This window comes from Suncus etruscus, chromosome 16 (assembly GCF_024139225.1).
Source record: "Suncus etruscus isolate mSunEtr1 chromosome 16, mSunEtr1.pri.cur, whole genome shotgun sequence".
Lineage (NCBI taxonomy): Eukaryota > Metazoa > Chordata > Mammalia > Eulipotyphla > Soricidae > Suncus > Suncus etruscus.
Window position 1 is genome coordinate 78,305,483 of NC_064863.1, and position 19,057 is coordinate 78,324,539.

Here is a 19,057-nt window from a genome sequence, read left to right on the forward strand (position 1 = left end):
CCTTCCTCATACCTATATTCATTGCCACGCTATTCACAATAGCCGGACTCTGGAAACAACCAAGATGCCCTTCAACAGATGAATGGCTAAAGAAGCTGTGGCACATATACACAATGGAATATTATGCAGCAGTCAGGAGAGATGAAGTCATGAAATTGTCCTATACATGATGTACATGGAATCTATTATGCTGAGTGATATAAGTCAGAGAGTGAGAGAGAGAAAGACGCAGAATGGTCTCACTCATCTATGGGTTTTAAGAAAAATGAAAGACATTCTTGCAATAATTTTCAGAGACAAAAGAGAAGGCTGGAAGTTCCAACTCACTAAATGAAGCTCACCACGAAGAATGATGAGTGCACTTAGAGAAATAACTACACTGAGAACTATCTTAACAATGGGAATGAATGAGGAAAGGATAAAGCCTGTCTAGAATACAGGCGGGGATGGGGTGGGGAGGAGGGAGATTTGGGGCATTGGTAATGGGAATGTTGCACTGGTGAAGGGTGATGTTCTTTACATGAATGAAACCCAACCACAATCATGTTTGTAATCAAGGCGTTTAAAACAAAAACAAAAACAAGTACAAGAACAACCAGTGCTGGTGCAGATGCAGAGAGAAAGAAATTTTCATTTACTGCTGGTGGGAATGCCATCTAGTCCAGCGTTTCATGAAAACAATATGAATATTCCTCAGAAAAACTAGAAATTGATCTTCTATATGATCCAATAATACCACCCCTAGGGATATACCCTAGGAACACAAAAACGCATTATGAAAATGTTCTCTGCATTCCTATCACATCACTATTTCCAATAGCCAAAATCTGGAAACAACCCAGGTGCCCAACAAAAGAAAAGTGGCTAAAGAAATCTTGGTACATTTCCATAATGGAATACTACACAGCTATTAGGAAAAATAAAGCCATAAAGTTTTCCTATACATGAATGTACCTGGAGATTATTATACTGAGTAAAATGAGTCAGAGGGAGAGAGACATAGAATAGTCTCATTCATCTGTAAGATATAAGAAAAATAAAAGACAATATGGTAATAGTACTCAGAGACAATAGAGATGAGAGCCAGGAGGACCAGATCATTATATGAAGTTAACCAGAAAGAGCAGAGAGCACAGTTAGAGCACTAACTGAGCATTGACAGCTACCAAAACCATGATAATAGTAGTGAGAGAGAACAGTAGAATGCCTGACCCAAAGACAGGCAGGGAGTGGAGGAGGAGGGAAATGGGAACATTGCTGTCAGGAAAATTACACTGGTAAAAGATGGTGTACATTTGATGACTGAAACCCAACTATGAACATTTTTGTAACCACAGTGCTTAAATAAAAAATTATTAAACGGGAACAATAAATATCTTACAAATAAAACATTGATCAAAAGAAATAGTGAAGCCTCCCTTTGCTAGACTTCTGGAGTCCTATCTGTAGTGCTCTATATTTAGCCAGTCTATCTGGGGACCACAATATTACTGGTTTTAAGTAACTGAATCTTTGGATTAATGAATATACAAATACACAGTTTAAAAAAAATTTAAAGTCAACAAAATACCTAGATGAGAATGTCTGAGTGCTTTTAAATGAATGAGTATTCTTATTCTCCCTCCCTTCTCTTTAACTAGAAAAAAAGTGTTTCATCAATGGGGTTAATAGCAGAATTAAATGCATGATTTTTTAATTTATTGTTATTTATACAATCATGTTTTGTATCTATCAAAAGATCTTGTGGCTAGATGTGTGTCATGTACAAAGATGTTGTTATTCTAGACTGGTTTTCCTGTAGCTGAGAAAAAAATTAATGTAGAAAAAAATTCCATGTTTTTGTTTAAAAAATGTGTATGCTATGTTCTGTCTTTTTTTTTTTACAATTATTTGAACGTTATCATTAATCAGTCAAAAATTATATTCTGTGTCACATTATTTCTGTCAGTTTTTCTTTTAGTTTTAATGCATATTTGAAAAGTGAAACTTATCTCTAGAATGTTAAATAGTTTTAAATACTCTAAATATTTGATATTCAATTAAAAAAACCTCAAAACTAGGAGAAAAACTAAGAGTGAATTATCAAGAGCAAGACAGAGGTTACCAACGTCAAGGGTATTTAGTTTTATACATCTAAATTATACTTCCAGTCCTAGTGAATGTAATAAGTAGTAAAGAAAATGTGTTCTAGTTGGATAGTACGAGAAAGCCCCCACAAACTTACTGGAAACAATTTGGTCCAAATACAGTGGCAAGATTGTGGATGTCCATGCGATTTTGCTCCTTGTGCTCAGCTACTTTCCTCAAGAACTGGCAAAGATACTTGAGGAGGCAGTAGTGAGTGCCTGGCAGCTCTCGTATTAAATCTTTTAAATGAGTCTCCTGAGCACCAATGTTGTCATCTACAAAGAAAAAGAACAACAAAACTGTTCTCCAGAATATTTCACAGTGACAAAAAAAAAAACCCCAAACATCCATATATAAATAATTATTTATTTATTATTTATTATTTATTCAGAAAAGAAATCCTTAAGATCTTGAGACTGAGCTAGACTTTTATTTTTAAGGACAGTTTGTTCTCTCTAGCAATCCTTAGCATTAAACTATTTTTATATAAAAGAAATACTAACATATTCAAGATAACACCCCCAAACCTTGAGCTGTCTTCAATACTTAAAGAGGACTTAGACTTTAATTTTGGGTTTTCCTTTCCAAAATTCAAAAATAATTGAATTTATCCATAACAGAATCTTTCATTTGGTTTCAGTCTCCAGGTTTGCTGAAAACAAGATTCTCTTGACTAAAAAAATTTGTCACCAGAGATATTTCTAGCCACTATGAGTGAGATTAAACTTAATCAGTTTGTTTGTTGTTTTTTTTTTAGTTTTCTACACAGAAAAATTGAAGAAAAAAATCCATTCTTCTATGACTTTTTATCTCTCACACTAATAGGAATTTAGAATTTGTTACTGCCTCTCACTCAATAGCATAATAAAGTAGTAATAAAAATAATCTGACAGGGCTGGAGGTGGTGGCAGAAGCAGTAGGGCATTTTCTTTGCACGTGCTAACCTAGGACGAACCTTGGTTCGATCCCCTGGCGTCCCATATGGTCCCCCAAGCCAGGAGCGATTTCTGAGCGCATAGACAGGAGTAACCCCTGAGTGTCACCGGGTATGGCTCCCCCCCCAAAAAAATCTGACAATTGTCAAAACTCACAGATACATCAATTTTGATTTTGAAAATTCAGTTCTTTGAGACTTGTTTGGTCAATAGTTAGGTAATGCGCAGTTGCTAACTTAGTTGCTAATTTACTCTTATCCAATGAAAATGCATATCTTCTGATTTTTTTTTGTGTGTGTGTGTGTGGGGGGAGAATCACATCAAGCAATGTTCAGGAGTGACTCCTGGCTTTGCACTCAGGAATCATTCTAAGTGGTTGTTAGGGGACTAGATAGGGCACAGGAATTGAACTCAATCAGCAAGTGTCATACCTGCTGTACTCTCTCTCCAGCCCCAACTACATTTAGATAAATATTTAAGAATTGAACCTTACTCCAATTATAATTAATACTAATTAGCTTCTTTATTATAGCTTTGTCAGCAGCTTTAGCCAGTCAAACAAAGCAAGGAAAGAAGGTGAGTAAGAGATAAACGGAGATATCACGGTTACAAAATGCTGCAACTGCAGGAAGTAGAAAGGCGTGCAAGTGCTTAAAAAGGTTACCGAGTTGCAGTGGATAAGAACAAAAACTTGGATTCACTTGTTGGTTCTGTCACCACCTATCTATGTGACCTTTGACTCTACTACATAATTTCCTGTCATAAAAGACAATATTAACTATATCATAATATAGTTACAATGAGAATGAAATGAGTCAATAGCTATAAAGAATTTAAAACAGTGGGCAGGTGCTAAATAAATATTTGTTCAAGAAACAAAATAACTTATTGTACCATTGCTATTTTGGTTTTATGAGTACAGCTTTCATGAAATGGTTTAAAATCTTTAAAATGAGTCTATTTCTGCTAAATGGATGCTGTAGACAATTTGTAGATTTCTATCCTTATCAAAAATGCTTTGGAAAACACAGTAAAAGGATTATTTCCTACTAATCACAAATTCAGTCAACGTTGTATTGCTTAAGGAAAACTGATTTTTGATAACAGATTTCTCAATTTAATTTCAAATAATTCTGATTTAATTTATTGTCTCTTTGCCCACACCTGAATGTGCTTAGGGATCACTCTTGGTAGTGCTTAGGGAATGTGCTGGGAGTAAACAGGAGTCGCCTTTGTACTAGGCAAGTGCCTTACTTACTATCTTATCTCCCTAGCCTTTCGTATACTTTTGAATAACAAAGAAATCATATTTGAATCACTTGTGATTCTTAAAAACACATATTGTCATTTTCAACAGCATTATTCCCCATTTAAGAAGAATAGTGACTAGCAGGATTATTTAAGAATAAGAAACAAATTTAAACTATAAAAACTTATTAAAGGCTTCTCTTTCTCATATCCTTCTATTCTTGAATAAATGTGAAAAAACTTTATATTATTAAAAATATGAATAAAGAGAAAATGTAATCCTTTCTGCTTTTAATTTAAGTGAGTTTGGATATTTTCATGGGTACAACCTCTAAAATTGTGACTTAATTCTGAGCACTTAAAAATAAACTATGGGGGCCAGCGAGGTGGAGCTAGAGGTAAGGTGTCTGTCTGCCTTGTAAGCGCTAGCCAAGGAAGGACCGCGGTTCGATCCCCCTGCGTCCCATATGGTCCCCTAAGCCAGAGGCAATTTCTGAGCGCTTAGCCAGCAGTAACCCCTGAGCATCAAATGGGTGTGGCCCGAAAAACCAAAAAAGATTAAAAAATAAACTATCGATCACATTCCAACAGCCTTTGAACCCAAGTAATAAAAATGATAAATAATGGGACTAGAGACAAGATAAATAAAATTCAGAGAATCTCTAATCAAATCTCTAACTAAAAAAAAACACTATCTTACACCCTATTCCTTCTACCTAGAAGAAATTTTTATTTATGTTTGCTATGACTGAAGCACTGGGCAATAGCTAAACACTTTCTACTTCAGTAATCTTCAATCTTTTAACATTGGAGGAGCAATGGTTCTGTTCTCAGGGGTCATTCCTGGTCATCACCAGGAGCTATAAGCAGTGTCAGGGATTGAACCAGGGTGGCCCTTGTGCAAGGCAAGTAACCTTTCTGCTATATAATCTCTCTAACCTGACAACAGAATTTTTAACAGCAGAAAGATTATGTAAGGGCTGTGGGCGGGCATGTGCGGGGAAGTCAGTTACTCTAAAATTAAGAAAATAATGTATATTGGGAACTCAGATTTAGGTATTGCCCTTTTTTGGGGGGAGACACACTGAGCACTGCTCAGTGGTCACTCCTGGAGGGCACTAGGCATCATATACATTTCCAGGAATCAAACTCAGTTTAGCTGCATACAAGGCAGGCACCTTAAATCCTGTACTATCTCACCCTACTGATTTAGAATGACTTGTGAAATATTCAATATATTCTGAATGTTTTACTAATGCTTTTATGTGCTATGGTTATCACAAATGGAGAGAAAGGATGAATAATGCAGACTGACACAGGGTCATAGGATATAAGGGAAGACCTTGTCATAAGGTCCTAAGTGCAGAAGTCACCTATGATGAAGTACTCTGCATTGAACTTAATTTGAAGGTCTAGAGGTATCTTGGGGCACAGATAAATGGAGGTTAGTTGGAGAGTGGCTGTAAATGAAAAAGAACACGGGTGGCAGAGGTGATCTTATAAGATACAACCTTTAAAAAACAATAATCTTATGTTTGTTTGCTTATTGATGGGGAATTTCCCAAGCAATGATTTGGTTATGGGGGCACCTCCTGGAAATTCTCAGTCAATAGGGCCATGGTTCAGTGCAAGGATCCAAGAATGCCCTTCTGTGAGTCTCCATGATCTGTGCTCCAGGGCCATTCATGAGGTGTAGTGAGGGGGGTTGGTGAGAGGGTCCAGGGCTGCACCCAGCAATGTTATGGGGCAATGGTTTGGTATAGGGATTAAACAAAGTGTAGGCCATGTGCAAATCATGTGTCTTCACTCCTGTGTTACCTCTTTTGCCCAGTGATCTCTTAGTAATAGTGAGATCTTTGTGGTATGAAAGAATATAGTAGGTAGAGTTGCTTGCCTTGCAAATAGAGAACCCAGCATCCCTTATGGTATCTGAACCCCTGTCTAGAAGCTATAACTATAAATTTAAAAGTAGAAAAATAAAAAGCAAGCAACAACAACAAACAACAACAAGAAGGGAGAGTTGGTGTGGCAAAGTTGTTTTAATAGTTTTTTGGTTGTTTGTTGTTGTTGTTTTGGTTTTTGCATAGGCCCAGCAAGTATTGGGTAAATTGGAAAGGGAATTCCCTTGGCCTAAGAGATACAGGGTTTCTCCACACTTGAAGCATACTGATGGGAACCACTTGGGATTGGGATTGGTTTTTAATGCCTTTATTGTCTATCATTATTTGTGTATAAGAAAGCCTTTGATTTTTGCCTGTTAATTTTGTAGCCTGCCATTTTGCTATATAAATCTATTGTTTCTAGAAGATTTTTGGTAGTCTTTAGGTTTTCTAAATATAGTATCATGTCATCTGCAAACAATGAGAATTTAACTTCTTTCTGTTCTACCTGGATGTCTTTGATATATTTTCTTGCCTAATTACTAAGGCAGGTACATCCTGTACTAAGTTAAATAGGAGTGCCAAGAGGAGGCAGCTTTGCCTTGTGCTAGACCTTAGGGGAAAGGCTTTCAGTTTTTTTCCATTGAGTATAATATTTGCCATGGGCTTGTGGTAAATTGCCTTAATTATATTAAGGAAAATTCCTTCTGTTCCTATCTTGTTGAGGGTTTTTATTATGAATTGTTTTTCTTCATCTATTGATATGACCACGTGGTTTTTATTTTTCTTTTTGTTGATGTGCTGTTGATTGACTTGCATATGTCGAACCATTCTTATATCTCCAGAATTAATCCTATTCTATTTTGTCATGGTGTATTATTTTTTTGATGAGGCGTTGAATCCTATTTGCTAAGATTTTGTTGAGGATCTTTGCATCTGTGTTCATCAGGGATATTGTTCTATAGTTCTCTCTCTTTTTTGAGGTATCTCAATCTCTTTTGATATTGGGGTGATATTAGCTTCATAAAAACTTTTGGGAGAATTTCTGTTTCTTCAAGTTTTCATGAAAAGTATGGGTAGGTGGTTCTCATGGAAGGCTTGACAAAATTCATTAGTGAATCTATCTGGACCTGGGCCTTTGCTTTTGGAAAGACTTGTTTTTTGGGAAATACCATTTTGATTTCCTCAATAGTGAGAACCAAATTTTTGACGTTTGTGCTGAAGTGATAGTACAATAGGCAGGACATTTGCTTTAAACATGACCCACTTGTGTTCAATCCCCAGCACTCTATATAGTATTCCAAGCCACCGGAAGTGATCCTTCGGCAGAGAACAGTAGTAGGCTCTGAGGATCATCAGTTGTGAAACTCCTCAAAAAAAAAAATTCTAGTTTTTCGGCACCATATTTATTCAATTAGATTATTGTCTTAGAGCTAGATCCATAAAAACCTAGTAATTGTTGAACTAAAAAGACAGTAGAGAATTTAAGATACAGAGGTTAAGGCAAGTCCACACAGCCTTTCACACAGTTATTTGTAACTCTATCCCTGGCAACCCAAAGGGCCCCTCCATCACTGTCAGGAGTGATCCGTGAGCACAGAGCCAGGGATAAGCCTTAAGCACTGCTGGACGGAGACCCAAAACCAATCAACAAAACAAACAAAAGACAAATGTATTCGTCTCTTGGACAGAATAATGCACAGTAGGGAGTTTGGAAAATGAAGCAGTTCAGAGGCCTGAAAATGAGACAAGACTTTGAAGCTGACACCTGACAAAGAAACCTTGTAAAGCATCCCATCAGGGGAAATGTCAACATCCTAAGGGGATGTGGGAGCACTGGGCTCTGCCACAGACTAAAAGAGGAACTTAAGCTGTCACACACATTGACTCGATATCTTGAGACGTGGAGTAGGAAAAAAAAAACAAACACAAACTTCTCTCACACAGAACGAGAAGATAGTATCAGGTAGAAATGACTACACTGAAACAGAGAGATCAATTAGCTTATGCATGGCCATACAGACAAGCTGTGATTCTATTTTTGTTTCTTTGGGGTGATAGTCTAGCCGCCTATGGCACGCGTGCCAGTGGTGGCACGCAAAAACCTTGCAGCTGGCACGCGGGAAGGTCCGCCATTAAGATAGGCGGCATATGCCGCATAGTTTTTAAATACCAAATTCTTGTTATTAAGGTTTAATTGACGTGCTGGCACTTTTGAGGAAATTCTTTGTTTTGTGCGGCAGTTTGGGCACTCAGGCTCAAAAAAGTTAGCCATCACTGCGATTCTAGAATTACTCCTGGCTCTGCACACAGGAGTAACTCTTGGTGGACACTGGGGGACCATAGCAGGTGCCAAAGTTCGAGACTAGATAACTGTATGCAAGGCAAGCACTGTACCCCCTGTACTAAGCCCCAGCCCCCAATACTAATATAGATGTTTTGCCTCACAGCATATGCTCAATCAATCTAACAGCTTCATTACTATTACTACAGAGCACTCAACAAACTACCTCACATGTAAAAAGTGAAGAAGTCACAAAGAAGTTAAACTGATGAGTGATGGAGTTGGGAATATTAATTCGTTTACAAATAAGTTTCTTTGGCATGAAAGCAAATACAAGGTTTTCAGAAAAGTTAACAAGAGAAAAGACTAGAATAGAGTGCTAGCCTTGCATATGACTTACTCAGGCATTTTTGTATTGTGTTTTTGTGTTCCTAGGTTATATTCTTAAGAACATTTTAATTTAAATAAGTACCATGCTTACAAAATTGTTCACTTTTGGGTTTCAGTAATAGAATGTACACCATCCTTTAACACTGCACGTTTTTCATTTTCCTCCACCCTTACCCTGCCTTATTCTAGGGCAGGCAAATTGCCCTCCTCTACCCTCTCTCATCCTCTTCTCTCTCTCCCCCTCTTGTTTTCCCCTCTCTCCCCCCTCTTCTCTTTCAGTCTCTCTTTCTTCTTTTTGACACTGTGGTTTGCACAATTATTAATGGAGAGACACCTTGCCTGTTAGTTTTTCCACGTTCAGTGTCCAGTTCTTAATTAGGAGTAATTTCTAAGTGCAGAACCAGAAATAATCTCTGAGCATCAAAGATGTGGCCCCAAAACAAATAAAAGAACAAAAGAAAACTAACAGTAGCATAAGGATTGGTGCTGAACACTGTATTCCAGAAACTCAGTTATGAAAGACTTTATAAACCACCATGCCTTAACTAAAAAACTTAATTAAAAAGCAAAGCTTGAATGAAAAATAGGCACAAAAGGATTTATAAGCTATGCAAATAAATAGAACATGAGTTAGATCTATGCATTATTTCTAAATTGGAATTCATGGAATGAAAAAAATAAAACATAAAATGCCGTGTAATGCTAAAATAGTATAAATTTTCCCTCTGTTTTTTTAGTCCTAAGAAATTGAATCTCTTAGATTGATGAGAAGTTTACGTACATAATTATAGCATCGGGCATTTTTCTATGTGAAAGGAAAAGTTGTACTTTTACCATGCACTCACTTGCTCCTGGCAAAGTTCTCAGTGTCACCGAAAGCTTTCAAAGGGCAAGATGATAAGGTGACTAATAAATTAATAAATAACAGTCTACTCTTAGATATTAGTTATAAAACTACGAATCTTATCATTCTGATTAGCCTTCATTAGGATGCAGAACTGCACTTAGGACTGAATTAGCCAACCTCGACTCTCACATTGAATATACTTGCATGTTAAATCAAAGACAAGGACCAGCATGAAAAAGGAGGGATTTGATGAAACTTGACATTTCAAACTTAGCTCCTGAAACTAGAATAGTTAGTAACTTCATTCTAAGGGCATCTATGAAAAGCTTACTCTTTTTCAGTAGAGACAGATGGAAGAGATAAAAATGCAATGAACAAGTAAAATGGTTTGTATACATTTTAAAAATGAGAATTTCTATCTTGGCAAGAACCTTTTGGTGTCATCAGTACACATGACACCATCATCAAACATAAGGAAATCTCCCATAGACATAGATAAATCTTGATGTAGTGGTACATCAGTAGGCAGAATGCTTGCCTTGCATAAGGAAGACAAGGACTGGATCTGAGGCATGTCATATGGTTTCCCTCGAGCCTGCCAAGAGTAATTCCTGAGTGAAGAGCCAGGAGTAACCCCTAAATGCCACTGGCTGTACCCTCCCATCTTCTCACCCCCAATATAATATCTGGAGAAATATTACAGCAATTAAGGCATTTGTCTTGCAGTCAGTCAACCCTTGTTCAAAATCCAACACTATATAGGTCCCTGGAGCATTGATCAGAGTGGGTTCTGGGCACAGAGCAGGGAGTAATTCCAAGTACCGCTGAGTGTAGACTCAAACAAAACAAAACTATAATAAAAAGAAAGAAAATAAAAATAGTTGCTACATAAATTATCTTATGTTCATAAAATTAAATTTACAGGCACTTAACTCTCATATATTGTTTGCATAGCTGCTTATAAAATCTGGTTCCAGGCCAGACAAGAGTTAAAGCATTTTATGTAGACATGGTTGATCCTGGTTCTATCCTTGGCATCACAGGTGTAATGCAATCTTCCCATACCAATAACTCCCCCATACCCACAAATTAATGAAATATAATTTGGCTCTATCAAAAAGGGATATATTGATCACAAACATTAATCTCATCTTCCTAATATATTAAAATAACAACAAAATACTAGTTAAAATATATAAATATGCACAGATTAAGAAAGAACAGTGGCAAATATAGAAGTAGCTGAGATTTCTAAGACATCAAAGTGAAAGCAAAAAAATGAAGACAAGGTGATGTAAAGGTTCATAGGGGCAACTTTTACTAAAGGGTGAACTCATAGGTCAGAGGATCTTTTAGAAAACAGTGGGAAATCTTGGATCCACGAGACAGGTAAGAACATGGGTAAAAATGTGATTAGGAAAAATATGGGTTTTTATGTTTTTGTTTTTAATTTTTAATAATTATTTCTTTATTTAAGCCCCATGGTTACAAACATGTTCATATGCTGAGAAATAACAAACCCACTAACACTTTGTGTATAAGTTTGGTGTGTCTGTTGGTCTGTCTTGTCTTAAAGTAGACCTTTCAGCTTTTTCTTTTAAGGCTGGTTTTGCTTAGCCACTTACAAATAAGCGAACTCAGACCCCCCAGTTAACTCCATGTATGAAGGTAAAATTCAAATGGATTAAGGACCTTGATATCAAACCTGAAACCATAAGGTATTTAGAACAATACATAGGTAAAACACTCCATGACATTGAGACTAAAGACATCTTTAAGGAGGAAACAGCACTCTCCAAACAACTGGAAGCAGAGATAAACAGTTGGGAATATATTAAGCTGAGAAGCTTCTGCACCTCAAAGGAAACAATGCCCAGGATACAAGAGCGGGTGGCCCCAAAACCCATCAGATAAGGGGCTAATATCCAAAATATTCAAGGCACTGACAGAACTTTGCAAGAAAAAACATATAGCCCCATCAAAATGGGGAGAAGAAATGAACAGACACTTTGATAAAGAAGAAATATAAATGGCCAAAAGGCACATGAAAAAATGCTCCACATCACTAATCATCAGGGAGATGCAAATCAAAGCAACTATGAGTTACCATCTCACACCCAGAGATTGACGAACATCACAAAGAATGAGAACAAGCAGTGCTGGAGAGGATGTGGAGAGAAAGGAACTCTTTTTCACTGCTGGTGGGAATTCCATCTAGTCCGACCTTTATGAAAAACAATATGGAGATTCCTCAAAAAACTGGAAATTGAGCTCTCATATGATCCAGCTATACCACTCCTAGGGATATACCCTAGGAACACAAAATACAATTCAAAAATCCCTTCCTCACACGTATATTCATGTAGCACTATTTACAATAGCCAGAATATGGAAACAACCGAGATGTCCATCAACAGATGAATGGCTAAAGAAACTGTGGTACATATAGACAATGGAATATTATGCAGCAGTCAGGAGAGATGAAGTCATGAAATTTTCCTATACATGGATGTACATGAAATTTATTATGCTGAGTGAAATAAGTCAGAGGGAGAGAGAGAGAGACGCAGAATAGTCTCACTCATCTATGGGTATTAAGAAAAATAAAAGACATTTTTGCAATAATTCCCAGAGATAAAAAAATATGAGGGCTGGACGATCCAGCTCATGATGTGAAGCTCACCACAAAGAGTGGTGAGTGCAGTTAGAGAAGCAAGTACACTGACAACTATCATAACAATGTGAATGAATGAGGGAAGTGGAAAGCCTGTCTCAATTACAGGTGGGGGTGGAAGTGGGGGGGTGGGATGGTGGCAAGGAGGAAGATTTGGAACTTTGGTGATGGGAATGTTGCACTGGTGAAGGTGGGTGTTCATTATATGACTAAAACCCAACCACAGTCATGTCTGTAATCAAGGTGTTAAATAAAGATATTAAAATAATTAAAAAAAAAAGAAAATTGACCAAAAAAGTCAGAATATAGTCAAATTGATATAATATTGAAAATTTCAATTAAGAAAAATTAATGTTTGTAACTGGAGATAAGTTTTACATTGCAATATAAAAAACAATCACTGAGGTTCCCTTGGAGATTATCTTATAAATAGGAATTATTTAAACCAGACTTTCAAACATTCAGGCAGAAAAGAAAGACCAGGTCGAAGATATATTAGTTTCCCAACCCCAACAAAAAATAAGGGTAATAGATATTGAACAGATCTAAAGATTTCTTTTATCTAAACTGTACTTGCTACAAAAGTGAAAGTATCTCCTGTTAATGTATTTTTTTAAATTTTTATTTTAATTATAATGGCTTATGTATCTTTCACAGTAGTATTTTAGGTACATACTAACATTGAATCAGGGAAATATCCATCACCAAATTTGTCCTCTCCCCATCCCAGTTCCCTTTCTGCAACCCATATCCCCCACCATCAACGCCCCCCCCGGGGGGTTTCTAAAGTGGGTGGTCCCCTCTTTGTCTAGCTTACTACTAGTAATCATATATCTGTTTGGTCCCGGTAACCTCCCTTGTTTCCCCCTCTATTTAATATATTATAAGGGGTGACAATGCCCCTTGTAATGGCAATTGGATTGGGAAACAGCCCCATATCCCCCACCCCTCACCCCCAAATGGTAGACTGCCCAGGTGTAAAAGGAGAAGCCTTGCAACTGCCAACGTGGTGCAAGGAAGAGAGCCTGCAGGCTGTGGCCTCCAGGCAGGGCCAGGTTTAATGCAGCATCAGCAAGATGGAATTTGCTCCACCTTTCTCTCTTTCCCTTTGCCTGAAATATAGCAGTATGGTCCTAGAGCTACAGGCCTCCTCTAGGCTTTCTCTTCCCAGCTCTTTCACAGGTTCTTTTTTTTTCTCTTCTCTCTTCCATCTTCTCTTCTCTCTTCTCACTCTCTCACTCTCTTTCTCACTCTTTTTCTCTTTATGCTATGTTTTGGTTCCCTACAATCTCCATTGTGTTCTCCAGTGAAGGGATAAGGCATGAGAGATGTTCCTGACACTGCTCCATAAGTCTTGGTTTAGAAATATCTAAAAAAAAAATCAAACAATCTTACTTTGACTACCCAAATTGTACCCAAGAAAGAATTGTAGAATTGTACCCAATAAAAAGGACGATTGATTGTGATGTGGAAAGATTTATGTTTATTTATGAGCTAGCTTGTTCTCCACATAGAATATTATTGAAAGGCGAGCCTAGGCTATTTCAAACAAAAAATTCAGTGGATTCAGGGATTTGCCTGACTCAATAGTGGTTGAGTGTCTGAGTATCATTAAGAAGGTGGCCGAGTACTTCCATTAGGGGTGTATGGTCCCACTAAATATGTTCATAAAGTGTGCAAGCATATTCTAAACAACTATGGAATACTTTATTCCCTCTTCACTCAGCAGCTCACAAAATTAACTGATTTTTTTCCCCATAGATACATTCTTTGTGAAATTTCTCAGATTTAGTTCAAGAGGTGTTTAATGAATAAGTGAATATTACTAAAAGATCAAAAGATACCTCCCACACTTCTGCATAATCACATAAAGAATAACCCTATGGTCAGTCTTAAATATAAAATCAAGACTTAATTTTGGAATATAAAATCAAGACTTGCTTTATCTGTATATCAATTTTCTGGACAACAAGTAAACCTGTCAAAAATAAGAAGATAATTTACAAAGGTGAAAATTATAACAAAACTCTAATATAATTCAATATTAACTAAATAAGACAGTGCATTTCATTTCAAATGAAATTATTATTTCATATAAAACATTATAAGTAACTTAAATTCATTATTATAGTATGGTTAACAAAGTTCTTATGAGAATATTAATAGCAAAATCATATGGAGAATCATCAAGATTCTTAGTAATACTGTTTGTTTGCCACAACTGTTAAGTACGAATATTTAAATTTTCAACTATTTTTTCAATATTTTCATGAAACTTATTTTAAAATAGTTGTTTTTCTGAAGTTTATCTGAAAACTCCATATTCTTCTGCATAAACTTTTCTTCATTAAATCATTTATATATATGGGAAATGGTTACTTATTTAAAATACTCATACATAAATAGGTCTGAAGTTCAGTTTTGGTTTGGGGGCCACAACCAGTGGAACTCAGGGCTTACTCCTTGCTCTGTACTCAAGAATCAAGCCCAGTGTATCTCATAAAACCATGGGATTTTGGATCAAATCTGGGTTGGTCACATACGAGGCAAGTGCTCTAACCACTGCACCCTACCTGGGCCCCTGAAGTTCAGTTTTGAATGAAAAGCATCAAACATGTCATTTAAGTGTTACTGTTACAGGAAGCTTTAAGATCTTGTTAAAAAACAGAACCAAGAAATAGTTGGTTTATTTTCAATGTGCACTTTCACACTGTCACTATATTCAACAGAATACAAAATACAATACTGCCTTCTCATTTAATCCATTCTTTAGTACATTACCTATAAAAAGTAATTCCATTTTTATAAAGAAATATGAATTTAAGTCACATCCATCTTAATCTAGAAACTAACATTAAAATACATTTTCCCACTTTTTAGTCTAACTTGGAAAAAGAAGAAAATAAAAAATGGCTATTCAAGGTGAAACATTTTCCTTTATTATATTTAGGAAGGAGAATGCAACCAACAAAGTTTACATTTGTCATTAAATTTTTAAATGACACTACTTCACTCAAAAGAATTCAATTAATAATACAATCAAACAGCTTTATTTCACAATAAAGTACACAATTATTTTAGAACTTAATCTTACAAGCACAAAGAAACACACCAGTGCCTTTCTATCTAAAAGAAAATTAGCCAAATGTAATTGACTTAATTTTTCCAATAGAGAATGTATTATCTTATTCTCAACTCAACTAATCATAAAAAAGGAGTTTCTTTGGTTCTAAAACATCAAGGCTTTTTAATACTGTTATAAAATATTCAAATGCCAACGGTTCTAGAAATACTATTTAATAATGGCTTTCTAAATCATTTTACTAGTATCTTAGGGTAGATAAAGACCTAGATTTAAAATGATAGTGGTCTATAGTCATTATATCTTTAAAAACAGACTACTGTTTCTTAATTTAGAGTTTTGGTGGCCATATTCAATGGTGTTCAGGGTCTACTGGCTCTTCACTCAGGAATCACTTCTGGCAGCGTTTGAGGAACCTTATGGATGCCAAGAATATGTGTTGGGCAAGCACTTTCCCACTAATATTGCTCTATTCCCAAAATAATGGAAGATTTTGTTTTGGGGCCATAACTGGTGATGCTCAGGGATTGTTACTAGCTATGCTCAGGGGACATTCTCAAAGGTAGGGAACAAAGACAGGTCAGTCATGTACAAGTTAAGTTCCATATCTGCTGTACTATCTTTCCAGCCCTACAAAAAATATCTTAATATTTAAATCTTCTTTTAAATGTAAAACTGAAAGTCATTCCATTCCTAAAGTAAGGTGGGGGGGTCTCACCTTGAAGAAGTTGGATGAACCGTGGCTGCAATGCTGCAGTGAACAGGCTCTCCGGCAGCTGCCTCAGGAAGAGCTTCAAAAGACTGGCTACAGCACAGACATCACCATTGCCCAGCTCCACGGAGCTCCCACTCTCGAACTTGAGGCGCAGCTCTTCCACCACCCTCATATTCCCGTTTACCCGAAAGAGGCCTTCCTGGGTGAGTCCTAGAGCCAAGTACACAGAAATGGGCTGTTCATAAATAAGTACAAAGTGAAGGAACAAATGCAACAAAAGAAAACTCAGGCCAGTGATTTGCAGTACAAAAAGTATCGAACATTTCATAATTTGCAAAATAAAATGTTGCTGTTGTTTGGCCCACATCCAGCTGTGCTCAGGGATCACTTGTGGCTGTGCTCAGGGATTACTACTAGTGCAGATTCAGGAACCAAATGCTGGGGATCCAACGCAGGTCAGCCATGTGCAAGATGCCCCACCTAATGTACTATTGCTCTAGCCTATAGCTTTTCTTTAAATCAAGTAAATGGTTTTAACTGAAAAAGAAGCTTGAGAGATATGAGAGATCAAAAGAAAATATGTCAGAACACCTAATTGGGAGGCCTATGTTGCCTACGTAAGCTTAATACCTTTATAATAATGTATCTTAAGATATGTATTCCTAAACATACAGATAGCCTCCACCATCACTTTCTATTTTCAAATACCTTTTTTTCTCAATTTCCTTTCTTTATTTTATATCTCAATTTTTATCTATATATTCTATTTCTTTTATATATACATATTTTCTCTACCCTCACCAGTTTTGGTGCTGCTTGGTACAAAAACTAAGAAAACGTCTTGCCTGGGATAAAAGCTCAGACCACACCACAGATACTGTATGTGTAGCCTGTCATTCTTACCCAGAATAGCACCAGTAATATAAAAGGACACCATACATTTTTGTATAGGCACAGTAAATAAGGGGAAATCATGGACTCAGACACAAGATCTTATCTTCTAAGGATAAGAACTCACACTTTTTATACAAGGGTGCCTCCCATCCTGGACATATGTCATGTGGATACAACTCAGTCTCCACGAGATTGGACAGTGTTAGTTCATTCTCAAATCCCAGATCCCAGGCGTAGAACTGAAACAACCCCCTGCAACAACACCAGGAACTAAGCTGTGTTGGGATATATACTTGTGCCAGTGTTAATATGACAACCAGGACAGCGAGGAAATGACAACTTGACCTAAGACCAGGAGGTCCTATCACATCACCTAACACTACGTGGAAATCAGAAGATGTATCGTCCTTTGAACTATGAAAAATAAGAGCGCTAACTACATAAAACTGACTTTGACAACCGTGACTGGGCAGAACTTACCTTGAGACCATTAAGGAAAACCCTACCCTAGGCTATAGCCCATGTCTCTTACAAAAATCAAGATTTCTTAGTACAGAGGCCCAATTTTGACAACACAGACTGAGCAAAACCTTTGGAACCATAATTTCCTAGACTTCGGCTTAGGGAATGAGCAAAAATATGGAGAACATGATACAGAAGACTGAACACACCGACAATGTTGGAACAGTACCTCTAGAACCTTAAAGACTCTATCCTAGGCCTTGTCCTAGGACCTGCACAAATACCAAGTTTGTTTGCTACCGTGGCCTTATTTTCTCATCCACAACTGAAAGGAAAGTTTCCTAACACTACACACACACACACACACACACACACACACACACACACACACACACACACACACACACAAATCCTGGGATATGGCAATGAGAAGGTATGGAGTCAGTGGTTGTTCCCATGACAATATGCTTCAAGAGTGGAGAAACCCTGAATCTCTTAGGCCACAGGAATTTCCTTCCTTCCCCAATACTTACTGAGCCTAATACAAAAAACAAACAAACAAACAAAAAACACAGGTGGGGTAACACCATACCCTGCCACTGCAGCACTTTTTCTGGTTTTGTTTTGTTTTATTTTTGTTTGTTTTTTGATATTATTTTCCTTCTTCTTTTTCTTCCACTTTTTTCTTTCTTTTTCACTTTTGTGGATATTATTCAGTGATTTATTTTTCTTTTTTAGTAGTTGATACCAAATTTTTTCTTCTCTTTTCCTTAACCTTTTTTTAATCTCCAACAGAATAGCATAACTTGAATAATTCAGCCTCATAAATTGAGGGGGGAAAAGAATGATACCAGGACCAGTCATATGAACATGAAGTGTAAATAAAGAATGACCAGACTGGATTCCTGGCATGAATAAAGCTGATCCCAGTAGCATACATGCACCCTCTAGTGTCCTTCAACTGTGTGAGCATAAAAAAACCACATGTCCCTTGAAGGAACTGTGACTAAGTGTGAGCCATCTCTGGCCATCATAACAGCAACTACAAAGGGAATGAAGGGTAATTCAAGACAGGGAGAATACAGATGGTAAAGCGTTTTCATCCACAAAAATACAATACAAAAATCCTTTCCTCACACCTATATTCATTGCAACACTATTTACAATAGCCAGACTCTGGAAACAACCAAGATGCCCTTCAACAGATGAGTGGCTAAAGAAACTGTGGTACATATATACAATGGAATAGTATGCAGCCATCAGGAGAGATGAAGAGTCACGACATTTTACTGTACACAGATGTACATGGAATCTATTATGCTGAATGAAATAAGTCAGTGGAAGAGAGACAGACGCAGAATAGTCTCACTCATTTATGGGTTTTAAGAAAAATGAAAGACATTCTTGCAATAATTTTCAGAGACAAAAGAGAGGAGGGCTGGAAGTTCCAGTTCACTACATGAAGCTCCCCACAAAGAGTGATGAGTGCCATTAGAGAAATAATTACATTGAGCACTAT

General features: G+C 36.8%; 1 protein-coding gene across 1 annotated transcript in view; it reads right to left on the bottom strand.

Moving 5' to 3' along the window:
- Positions 1 to 19,057, bottom strand: part of FAM13A (family with sequence similarity 13 member A) — a 286,634-nt gene that overhangs the window by 219,685 nt on the left and 47,892 nt on the right. The window contains exons 3-4 of the mRNA XM_049789780.1: positions 16,186 to 16,392; positions 2,225 to 2,402 (exon numbers count right to left, since the gene is read on the bottom strand). Of these exons, the coding sequence (XP_049645737.1) occupies positions 2,225 to 2,402; positions 16,186 to 16,392 (385 nt within the window). The remainder of the gene's footprint in view (positions 1 to 2,224; positions 2,403 to 16,185; positions 16,393 to 19,057) is intronic.